Source organism: Gobius niger (assembly GCF_951799975.1).
Source record: "Gobius niger genome assembly, chromosome: 23".
Taxonomy (NCBI): domain Eukaryota; kingdom Metazoa; phylum Chordata; class Actinopteri; order Gobiiformes; family Gobiidae; genus Gobius; species Gobius niger.
In genome coordinates, this window is record NC_136874.1 from 12,635,586 (window position 1) to 12,648,824 (window position 13,239).

Consider the following 13,239-nt stretch of genomic DNA (forward strand, 5'->3'; position numbering starts at 1 on the left):
TTATTTTCAGCTACATTCTCGAAAACAGTCAGCATCACTGTATGTAATTTATAATTTACACTACAGCATAATCTCATGAGTGTCATCTCATAATAGCAGGCTGTCACAAGTGCTAATGAGTTATGATAATCAGTTCTTAAAGGGAGAAAATATGCAAAGCCTGCTACTATGGCAACTTCCATATACAGCACAGTAACGCATTTGCAAGACACGTACGGTGTATACTTCAGATGTATGTAGCGTCGGTACTTTCTTGGTTCATTTTTACCTGAGTTACCATTTTCCCCGTGGACCGCCCGTCGTTCCAGGTGTAGGAGCCGCTGGAGAAGTCGCTGCAGGCGCTGGACAGGGACAGCTCACTGCTGCTGCAGCTGCTGCGCTGGTACAGGAGGGGGCGCTCAAGAGCAGGGCCGCTCAGACTCAGCTGACTCACACATTTGGTCACGAGGAAACCGGCCTTTCCATTCAACTGGACATCCTGAAACAGACAAGGGGAGGAGATTTTTGATTGCACGCAGCAAGATTAAGGATTGTGTCATCGAAATGGTTAAAATGACTGGGATTTTTGGCTCATTCCTTCGTAATGAACCAATGAAGATTTTAGAACATTTAATACTTCAGTTATTGTTCATGTACTGCCAAAAATGGTGGATTTCTATGGTATGCTGAATTTATAACATTTGATCATTTGTTTTGAACTCTATGCAGCCAGATTCAAGTTATTTACTTGTTATTTTCAAGGTTTTACCAAAGCGTTTTGTAGCTTTTGTCACAAAGTAATTACTTTCACAGAACAGAAATCTTCACCTTGATAGTGGTATTGATAGAACTTGTTAACCCTATAGCGAGAATTAAAAGTCACGGACAAAAAATGTAGTTAATCTGTCTGCAGAACTTTGGTGCATTGTGCAATAAGTGGCATTTTCCTCATATCCAACTAAATGACATGCTTTTCATTTCAAGAAACCAAAGCCACTGTGTTTATCGGACTAATCAGCTCTAAGTGGCGCTCATGCGTATCACTTACAAACCCATTTGAGGAGGTGAGAGTTTCTCGCACTTTCCCGTAACCCGATCGGTCGGGAACAAATCTCCCACTTTGATCATTTCTCTCTTTATTCAGCCGCCTATGCATGAACAAGACTTTTAACAGGTTGTTTTCTGTAAAGGGGCATAAAGCAAACGCAATGGGCCCAGACTATTTTTATAGCTCGATGCATAATACATAAGATGAGTAATGTGCCATGCGGTCCTATGGAGGCCTTTTTTTTACCCAAGAAAGGCCCGATCAATGCGTTTCTGGAAATATGACAAGCGTTTGATTCCCTTTTAGTGGCTATGATACCGCCCCCTTCCTGCTTTGGGCCATAAGGGGTCATGACTTGAGTATTTTAATATGTGGGATTGATTTCCGAAAGGGGGAGGGGAAAGGGGGAGAGATCTCGGTCTACCTGGTTCGGATGGTAATGCGAAGGGCGAGGGGGGGCTTACGTTGGACGGGGAGTCGGAGTTCCGGGAAAGGATCAGCGCTTTGCTCCGGTCGGGCTCCAGGAGGAGGTCGGCCGCGGACAGGTCCATGATCCGGGAGTGCAGCTTCTGGAAGAGACACGCAATCACAGAGCGGGACGTCAAGTCTGGGACGGGATTTAAGGCAGGGCGCGGGGTAGGATTCGGATTTGTTTTACCACGATGTTTTGCGACGCATTTAACGGCTCGGTTATTGTTAAAACATTCGAGTTGTTTGTGCACAGTACAAGCTGTAACGTGTTGTCCTTTCCCCATGAATAAACAACGGAAAAGAAATGAAAAGAATAATGTGATTACCTTTTCAACAGCCAATAAAGAGCTAAAAATGGGTCGGCTTCAAATTACCATCTAATTATGCACTACTTTATCATTCATTTACACTTTTTTTCAATTGTAACTTAATAATTTGTTGAAACAGTCTTTCAAGCTCATTCAATATTTCAGTATTCATCAAATTAACATTTTACAACAATTTCTCATTTTCATTTTATGTATCTCTTTCATTCATAAATTACATTAAAATGCAGTTTGACTCCAGAGAGAGGAGACTTTTTTATATCTGCCCCCTTTTACGAGTCAATTTTTCAATATTTATAAATGGAAAATTAACAAAACATTTTCTTAAAATTGCAAAAGTCAATATCCCGTCACATTATTCCTGCTTCCCCAAATGTCTCCGCTGGCCCCGGACTCTCTCCGCTCAAAGTCATTAATGTCATCATGTGGAAAAAAACTAAAAGCGTATCCAGAATAATTACGTTTGGGAGAGAGGGATGGCTTAGGTTCCGCTCTCCCCGCGCCGGCCGTCATATTCTCACTCGGATATGGATACGAACGCAAACGCATTAATCCGCCAGCTTAATTACGTGGGCTGCCTCGCTTCACACTGAACACGTTTGCGATTCTTAATCTCGACCGAGACCAAGACAATATACGATGAATGTTTTTGTGTCATTTTATCCTCGATCTTTTTTTTTCCTTCCAGTGTTTTGGAAAATAAAACTTCCAACTCAAAGTCACTCCTCCCGATTCCCGAAACAAAAGCCACGTTTTTCATATTCCAGCCGCGTGCGGGACAGTGACGGCTCGCGTATGGAAAGCGTCACGCATTCTGAAGGCGATGTCCTTGGAATGTTTCGCACGATGAACAAACAAACAATAAATGAATGAATGAATAAATAAAACCTGATACAGTGTTCTTTTGTCTCAGAAGAAAGACACAGTTCTGCCTCTGGGCCCGGCATTTCTCGGACTCTCTTTCTGCACCGATGGAAGAGCAAAGATATGCCCATACGAACACACACATTTTAGTCTGGATGAGCTATAAACTAAATGACTGTGCCGCATCCTCGGGCGCTCGTCTTTCGGAGACATGGTGCTTATGTGGTTTTATTGGAAAAGTCATCAAATAAAAACAGATTTGGTAAAGATAAATGTAAGCTTATTGTTTTTTAATGAACTATTACTTTTTCTTTTATCTTTAAGTGCATGTGACAGGTTTTAATTATTTTTGGAAATATGACTTATTTGGATAATGGAAAACGTCTGTTGTAAGTAATAATTTCAATATTTATTTGATTTTTTAAGCTGCTGAAAGGCAGCCATGCCGGGCGACGTCACGGTCCTTGTATGTGTCACGTCCATAGAAGTCTTTTGAACTGCTCTTCGTCTGACCTGTCACCTCGGACCTGTTTGCCATGGGACACCCTACCGGGGGCATAAAGCCCCAGACAACATAGCTCCTCGGATCATTCGGGCACTCAAACAACCCCACCACGTTAAGGTAGCAGTTCACGGGGGTCCCCCCAGAACAGCTGGAGGAGGTGTGTGTGGACCGGGAAGTTTGGGCATCTCTGCTGAGACTGCTGCCCCCGCGACCCGGCCCCGGATAAAGCGGAAGAAAATGGATGGATGGATGAAAGGAAGTGACATAGATAGAGGTAAAGTTCGAGAGCAGTTTGACTCATTTCCCACTGACATACTGGAAAATTGTGTTTCCCAAAAGATTCTATTTTTCCCCCTGGGCAAAAGCCACGCCCCCTTCTATGATACAATGCCGTCTGGATCTATGTCCCTTCCTGTCAAATGTCAAACTAAAGAAGGCTGGGTATAATCTTTAGCAAAATCTTAAATATAATTGTGTTAACCATGTTTTAGCAAAGACTGTGTCTAATGTGTCACGTGCACTTTAAGCTTTGTCTTCCTAGTTTAAAGGAATCAGCCTCAATCTCAAGTTATTTCTTTTTTAAATCGCCGTAATGCTTCTTGGACCCACGCCAACTTAAGTTACAGGAATTTCTGAGGGTTGAACCGACACACAAAATGTTTGGCCATTTTTTTTAGGGATATTTAATGACAAAAATATACCTAAGAAAAAACAAAAGTTGTTATGCGGTGTGGCTTTAAACTTGTGAAAGACTCCTCCGCCTGGCTGTCGTGAAGCTGAACTCTCGGTAAACTAAACGCAACAAATAAATAAACCCACTCGTCTCCGCTCGGGACGTCCCATCCGAGCGTGGGGCGCGGCCCTGAACTTATCTGTGGCTCTATCGGGTGCAGGATTTCACCTCCTCAGCAGCGCCTCATCAGCCATTCAGTCGATATGTCAGAGGGGACAGGGTGGAGACACTGTAGACAGGAGAGGACGGGGGGGGGGGGGGGAGGAGAGGAGAGGGGGGGCTGCGAATATGACAAGGCTCCTCTGCTCCTCTACGGGTTCACGGGTTCAAGTCTGGGGGTCAGACAGCGCGGACTTGAGGCATGCTAATGGAGGAGGGGGATCGATAGGTGGAAATGCGGAATAAAATGTGCCATTTTTTTTACATACTGTATTTGTACACAGCCACAAAAACCTATCGTACTACAGCAGTGGCAGCAGCAGCAGTAGTAGTAGCTGTAGTAGTAGTAGTAGTAAGAGTAGTAGAAGTAGTAGTAGCAGTAGTAGCAGTAGTAGCAGTAGTAGTAGCAGTAGTATACATTCCTCTTTCTCTCAATTTATGGACATATTCTATCTATGGACTATACTAGAAGAGTTTTGAGGTGATAGAATAGTGTTGAAAGATCCTATACCTGATGTTTGTTTCTAGCAGTGAATAAACATGCATTTTGGCCATGAGAGATTTGTAGAGGCAGACATTTGTGACAAAGGATCTGTGCACTGTGCATCGACGGAGCAGGCCAGCTCTTGTATACGTTAGCCAAACATAATAGTATCTTTCCCTGAAAGCTGGAAACAAAATGATGGTATAATTATAAAGTTGTCTTTGTGAACGAATGGGATGTTAGAACTGTGCGTAGAATGAGTTTGTTTGCTTGTTTGTTGTATAGTTTGTCTTTGTGTGCGAGTGTGTGGCTGTCCTTTTTTCCATTTCTTTTTCCATTGAACTTATTTACTTAACTAACTTATTTAACTTGTTATTAAAGGAACAGGCCACCGTTTTTCCATACTGAGATATGTTCTTACCTGAGCTTAGGCGAGTTGATGCGCACCTGTTTGGTCTTTGTGCGTGCACTCAGTGGCACAAAGATGTTGTTAGCATTTGGCCTCTCCCAATGTATTCCTATAGCTCCAAATGGGGGTGAAGTTAGAAGCGACCATGCTCTTCCACACAAAGACCAGACAGGTACGCATCAACTCGTCTAAGCTCAGGTAAGAATATCTCAGAATGTTAAAAACAGTGGCCTGTTCCTTTAAGCTGTAGTAACCCTAACCCTTGTAAAGTATTAATAAGTAATCTTATTATACTTTCATCTGTTAACATACAAATAGGGCATGAATAATATGTTTACTCAAAGCCTACCCTAATCCTAACCTTAACCCTTACCCGAAAAAGATTACTAAAGCTTGTTAACACTTAATGAGCACACCTTAATATAAAGCTTGTGAATTTTAAGTGACAGCAATAATCACAGTATTTTTCTTATTCCATCATATATAATAATCCGATCTATATCCGTTGATAATGGCAAGTATAGGGAAACTCTCATTACTATGAAATATCCGGTTTACCTCCCATTTAAAGCTGGCACAGTTCATTAGCAGAATATCCTCGGCCTGTCCAGTGTCCGCATTTCTCCGTAATTGTTTCTGACCAAGTAATAGGCGGCTTCCAGGAATGTAGTCTGAGCTTTTTGGCACCGACTGTCAAAATGTCACCGGCTTAAGCACCTACAAACAAGCTCATTGAGTCTTCCACGCACGCATTTGTTTACTTATTTCATTGGGCGTGGAATAATCACACTGGTGTAAGACTTTATCAATTGTTAAAATCATGTTGGTTTGCCGTATGGGGTTAGCAGCTAACGAGGTCGCGGTGTTAGCCACGGAGATATAGATTTGTGACATTTTTTGTAATTGCAACGTGCCTGTCGAATTTGGAGGGAGATAACGACTTGTTTTGGGGATGTCATTTGTTGGTCGGGATCGAGGTCACGGGGCGCAGTGGCCGCACGGGCCAGCAGAGGGCGGTGCGGCAACGTTGCATGAAAACACGAAAGTGGACCTCAATATTACTGTGTGTGTTTTCATGTCTCCTTATGATTTTTTTGCCAGAATTTTTGGGAATGAACCCAGAGAGTGGCAGGGTGTGGAGAGATGGTTTGCAGTTACGTCGCGTCACTTGTAATTATAATCATAGAAAGTGGATACGCCCGCGGGGAGGCTGGATGTTTAATCACTGATAAGGAAAAAGCAGTTGAAACGGTAAACTCTGAGATAAAGAACTGAGTGAAAAACTAAATCTCAGCGGGACATTTGAGTGCATTGATCTGCCTAATATCAGGGATGGAGAAACTGGATATTTTTTAATCAAGTGATTTTAACCATTTGGGCTGGAACGATGCACTTTTGTCACGATCCGATACGTACTGCGATACAGAAAGTATTATAACAAGGGATATTCATCTGAAAATGTGTAAAAATGTGCTTTTACTGGAAAACAAAGGAGAGCAGGATAAAACTGTATTGAAAGTATTGCGATGCTTGATAAAGTACTTGGTATTGCAGCAAAATGTATTGCAATCCAATATTTTTGTTCAATACAAATTTTGTACAAATGACAAAACAGTTGTGAATCGAAAAGTAGAAGTAGTGCAGTAAGTACCAGTAATAGCAGGAGAAACATCACAATTATCAATACTTTTGTAACTGGATATTCATTTTTTAAACAGTCAGTGTTAACTAAAATTGGACTAAAACTAAATTAAAAGTTTCTCATGAGACTAAAACTATGACTAAAATGTCCAGATATTTTAGGCGACTAAAATAAGACTAAATAAAAATGAAAAGGAGAGACTAAAATCATCCAAACTTCTATTGACCGTCTGAAAGAGCCTCAGATCATGTAAATTCTCTGCCAAATGATCAGCTCTGAGCTTTGTTCATGTGGAGCAGCTCCATGAAGCAGAGGAACAAGATTAAATATGATTATAATGAATATTATCAATGCAAAGTCGACTAAATTAGTCTTAATTTTAGTCGACTAAATTGACATGCAATTTTAGTTGACTAAAACTAGACTAAAATTAAATTACATTTTAGTCAAAAGATTAAGACTAAAACTAAAATAAAATATGTTGTCAAAATTAACACTGAAAACAGTTAACAGTTTCAGAACCAGAAAACTTAGCTAAAAAGTGGGGGATGTGGGGTTCCTCCCCCATGAAACTTTGAAAAGAACAGATGTAAATAAGTGCAATCTGGTGCATTGTAGAGTCTTATTACACAGTGGTAAAAAATCAGAACACAGGCTACATAATGATAATCTGTATTTTTGCACTTTAAATTAAAAACTAAAACTGAAAAATCTTTATTTCAGCTAAACTAATATTCATTATCTAACATTGTGCAATGAGCAAGAGCAAATCTACTGAATAAAATTAACTTTTTCACAGTCTTTACAGAAAAAAAATGCAGAGTTTGTGCTTCCTAGTGGGGCCCCCTTGCTCCCTCTGCTGTGGGGCCCCAGTCCCTCCGCTGCCTGTATCAGCGCCGCCCCTGTCCCTGCTCCTGTGCAGTCTGTGAGCTGCCACGCTCCAACAGGATATTAAACCATAAATACGTGGAGTGCCGTTGTCAAATAAAAAAAGGAATAAAAGCTGTGGAAGTAAAGGCTACATTTATGGCGGTGTAACTCACAAAACAGAGCGCACGGAGCTTCACGCAGGTATTTGTGGAGCTCTTGCTGTGGTGATGAACGCCGTTATTGCGGGGGCGCGTTTGAACCCGCTGCTTTCCTCGCGATGCGCCGCGTGCACGGGCCGGATAAAGACAGCCTTCGCAAAACTGATGAAAAGTCTGAGCTGCCTTCATAAACCAAGCTTAGTTTTAGTCGTGTTTGCTGCCCGGCGTCGGAAAAACGTACACGCGAGTCCAGCTTTCTCTCGACGTTGGAGCAGAAGTTGCAAATCCTTCCAGTATGCTACTTTCACCCCATTTACTTCTGCTTGATGAGAAATAAAGTTGCAGTACATTTTGTTAATCACTTTCCCGTTCTTGTTGATGAAACGCAGATAAATATAGATGTTATTCACAGCTCTCCCCCACGCCTCAATAAAGATGAACTTCCTCCTTCAAATCAACGCAGTGATTAACGCCCCGCTGAGTCACCCCAACGTCGGCGGACATGAAAACAACCCCCCGCCCACACGACTTACACGTCATTGTTATGAACAAAGTACTTAGTTAGAATCGACATATTGATATTTTTGTAACATCATTTCAAGTGGGCAGATTCTGTGTAATTGAGGCTTGAAAACATGCATTCGGGAAATTGATTTCTTTTGCTTAGATACGGATGGAATCACCCATAGATGGTCATGTAAGAAGCCAGAGGAAAACAAAAAGAGAAGAAGAGAAGAAACAGAACTTCCACCCATTTCTCCAACATTAACCATTATTTTTATACTAAATGAAGCAAACAAGACATGGAGAGGAGCGAAGTGTTTACGTGATCATGGCGGGAGGATGAATAAGGCTGTGCGGTTAACCAATTTGCGTCTAGCTAAAGGGAGGAAAAAGGTAATCATCTGCTGCGTGTTTATGCTTTAAAGTTTACTTCATGATTTACTTTACTGTTTGTGTTTTTCCTTTTAACCGTGGTTAATTAAAACAGAAATAAAGACGGACATGGATATAAACAACCACTTGTACGCTTCAATCATTCAGCTGGGATTGCTAAAGTCGCCTTATAATGTGTCTAGAAATTACCCCAATGACACAAGATGTTACAAAATGTAGTTACACAAAATGAAATGAAATGAAAAAAAGAAATACTGTATGGTTTTCATTGGGATGTAACAGTATAACAAGGCTAAAAGCTCATAAAAGTAGCTTGGAGCGCCCTCGGCAGGCTGGAAATAAACATGGCACAAACAAAATAGAAGCCACCATCTTCTGTGAATGTGAATAGCAAATCAATGGCGCCGAAACAAACGCAGAATTCGATCTGGTAATGACTTACAGGGAAAATGTGGAGGAGGTGGAAGCGCTTCAGCGGTAGAAGAAGAAACCACCAAAGTGAACAGCAGTCACATGCCCGAGCACTTTAACAACGGGCAACAAGCGATTCCTTTCCTCACATAGACACGCATCGCAGTGGTCGGGACAATTATATGGAATTGCACCTCGTAAATCGGACATATTGTACGGCTATATCAAATCACAAGTGACAATGACTGGGAAATTGAGAAGAGTAAGTCTTTGCGGTGGAATAATCCTATTTTTCAGCGAGGAATGCAAATGCGCGTTTCTGGAGTGAGTTTTTAAAAGAGGGTCTAAAGTTGAACAGGCAATTTTCTGCCGATTATAAAAGAGGACGACTATGTGGATTGGACGGAGAATAAGCACTGACTTTGAGGGGTCTATCTGTATATGAGGGAAAAGTGGATAAATGACGATAACGTTGGCATAAATGTATCCCAGTCAGCCATTTTAGGAGTTGTATAGTAATAGTAATAATATCGTCAGCGTAATTAATTGGTTTCTAAAATACATATAAGATGACAATGACACCAGTTTATTTTAGAACTTTTCTGAGATTTTGTGTAATCCTGCTCACTTTGGTCATTTCTTCTTCTACTGCTGAAGCACTCCGATCTGTACTTCCTGGATTTGATTGCATTGTAGATGCGACACCAAACCGCCAACCACATTTTTAAAACCGTGAATCCGTCCCCAGACCTGTTCTCGCTGCTCGAAGTGGCTTCATCACACCGCTGTCGATTTGCTAGTATGCCATTAAACTTGTTTCCACTGGTTTGAAACCTGTAATTCCCACTGCTGCCTGCAGAGGGTGCTCCAGGTCAATTCGAAATCCTAACCAGCCCAGTCTCTCACTCCTTACTGTCTTCTCTTTACACGGGTATTATTTCAAATGATAAAATGTCAAATATCCGTGCAGAGGTACATGAAAAAATGCTTCTAAGCCTCAATAATATGTATATGTCCACTTTTAAGTATGAACTCTTTCTATTTGCTTAGCGGAATTTATAGCCCATCTTTAGTTTGGCTTTTGTGTTGGAATAGAGCTTTTGTCTACAAATATGTCATCAGTGCTGCAAAAAAACAATCTGGAATGCGATGTATCGTCTTCTAAGTGCTCAGTCCTTGAGCTACTCTGCTACAAGTACAAATCTTAGGATATATTTGCTTTGTACTGAAGGAGGAGGTTTGCTGTTGTTGGTGAAAGCTCTCTTACACGTGTGGGAGATGTACCTGTAGCAGGAGGTCGGACGCCGGCTTGATTTTCTGTTGGAATAAGACGCTCAGGGCTCGGTTCTGCTGCTCCAGGTCAAAGACGCGGGTGCGCAGCTTCACGCACTCCTCGCGGAGATCCTACGGGACGGAAAAAGGCACATTTATAAAAAGGGCTGGGCACCATTACATTCTATTCAACTTATTATACTACTACTATTACTGCAAATACAATGCCAGGATTCACCATTACTAATCCCAATGATGATGCTCCCTATTATAAAGTTATTCTGTCTAGTTACTTTGCACCGCTGTCCAGTGTTGTAAAGACGGATGTGGTGTTTTCATATTAGGTACCAAAGAGTGGTTTCCATGGTGACGGGAGACATACCTTCTGAGTGAGCAGCGCCTGGACGACTTGATTGGCCACCTGCGAACACGAGATGAAAACATATCAAGCTATGTAGGCAGGAGAGAAGAAAGTCAAAGGAAGGAAAGTAAAAACATGTAGCAAAGGGCCCCAATGAAAATGCACCCCTCCTCCCTATGAGAACCACTGGCCCAAAGTGCACATCCAAATTTGCTCTGAACTGGCTTAGAAATCGGCTCATACTGTCAACTCTAAAGCAGAAACTACAGTAATCCTTTGTTATAAAAGTGCATGATCCTTTATTGAACCATAAGCAAATATAGTAATTATTGTGACAGCCCTAGTAACTCGTATATCTTTATAAAGTGTAAGTAAATATCTTCCTTTGTGTGAAGCCTTCCCTTGTGTCATGTGAAAAGTATTCTTAAAAGCCTGTATCTAATTTTTGTTGTTTCCAAAGCTGGTTCCTTATAAATGGTTAGCTCTGGCCCAAACTAAGTCCAGACTTTCCTCACATCACAGTTCCTTTCTTCTTCCCTACAGCTGCAACTGTATGACCACTTTGTCACCAAGGCGACAGGCGTTTGAATCTCCGTCCTCTCCGCCCGTATTGGAGGTGTGAGCGCCTTAAGCGCCGCTGTGTTCAGTGGCTTCTGAACACTCGCCGCCCCTGACCGCAGCTCCGCGTCGGGGCCGGCTCACATTACGGACCATTGATCCCTCATTATTACGGCGTGAAGCCACAGGAGCGCAGCACTCACAAACCATTATCTCCAAGCAGCGCAGACGGGGCCAATACGGTCACGCGAGTCCGGCTAACTGCCCCCAGAACGCACTGATACAGTATTCCACACACCGATACAGTATTCCATTCACCGATACAGTATTCCACACACCGATACAGTATTCCATTCACCGATACAGCATTCCATTCACCGATACAGCATTCCATTCATCGATACAGTATTCCATTCACCGATACAGCGTTCCACACACCGATACAGTATTCCATACACTAATGCAGTATTTCATTCACCGATACAGCATTCCATTCACCGATACAGTATTTCATTCACCAATACAGCATTCCACACACCGATACAGTATTCCACACACCGATACAGTATTCCATTCACCGATACAGCATTCCATTCACCGATACAGCATTCCACACACCGATACAGTATTCCATTCACCGATACAGCATTCCATTCACCGATACAGTATTTCATTCACCAATACAGCATTCCACACACCGATACAGTATTCCATTCACCGATACAGCATTCCACACACCGATACAGTATTCCATTCACCGATACAGCATTCCATTCACCGATACAGCATTCCACACACCGATACAGTATTCCATTCACCGATACAGCATTCCATTCACCGATACAGTATTCCATTCACCGATACAGCATTCCACACACCGATACAGTATTCCACACACCGATACAGCATTCCATTCAACGATACAGTATTCCACACACCGATACAGCATTCCATTCACCGATACAGTATTCCATTCACCGATACAGCATTCCACACACCGATACAGTATTCCACACACCGATACAGCATTCCATTCAACGATACAGTATTCCACACACCGATACAGTATTCCACACACCGATACAGTATTCCATTCACCGATACAGCATTCCATTCACCGATACAGTATTCCACACACCGATACAGTATTCCATTCACCGATACAGTATTCCATTCACCAATACAGCATTCCACACACCGATACAGTATTCCATTCACCGATACAGTATTCCACACACCGATACAGTATTCCACACACCGATACAGTATTCCATTCACCGATACAGTATTCCACACACCGATACAGTATTCCATTCACCGATACAGTATTCCACACACCGATACAGTATTTCATTCACCAATACAGCATTCCACACACCGATACAGTATTCCATTCACCGATACAGCATTCCACACACCGATACAGTATTCCATTCACCGATACAGTATTTCATTCACCGATACAGTATGCCATTCACCGATACAGTATTTCATTCACCGATACAGTATTCCACACACCGATACAGTATTTCATTCACCAATACAGCATTCCACACACCGATACAGTATTCCATTCACCGATACAGCATTCCACACACCGATACAGTATTCCATTCACCGATACAGCATTCCATTCACCAATACAGTATTCCATTCACCGATACAGTATTCCACACACCGATACAGTATTCCATTCACCGATACAGCATTCCACACACCGATACAGTATTCCACACACCGATACAGTATTCCATTCACCGATACAGTATTCCACACACCGATACAGCATTCCATTCAACGATACAGTATTCCACACACCGATACAGTATTCCACACACCGATACAGTATTCCATTCACCGATACAGCATTCCATTCACCGATACAGTATTCCACACACCGATACAGTATTCCATTCACCGATACAGTATTTCATTCACCAATACAGCATTCCACACACCGATACAGTATTCCACACACCGATACAGTATTCCACACACCGATACAGCATTCCATTCACCGATACAGTATTCCATTCACCGATACAGTATTTCATTCACCAATACAGCATTCCACACACCGATACAGTATTCC

General features: G+C 42.1%; 1 protein-coding gene across 4 annotated transcripts in view; it reads right to left on the minus strand.

Annotated features, from left to right (window-relative positions):
* Positions 1-13,239, minus strand: part of LOC306981805 (nck-associated protein 5-like) — a 220,556-nt gene that overhangs the window by 38,873 nt on the left and 168,444 nt on the right. For all 4 annotated transcript variants that reach the window (XM_079581485.1, XM_079581486.1, XM_079581487.1 and 1 more), the window contains 4 exons: positions 10,611-10,649; positions 10,241-10,360; positions 1,492-1,596; positions 269-478 (listed from right to left, as the gene is read on the minus strand). In XM_079581485.1, coding sequence (XP_079437611.1) covers positions 269-478; positions 1,492-1,596; positions 10,241-10,360; positions 10,611-10,649 — 474 coding nt within the window. The remainder of the gene's footprint in view (positions 1-268; positions 479-1,491; positions 1,597-10,240; positions 10,361-10,610; positions 10,650-13,239) is intronic.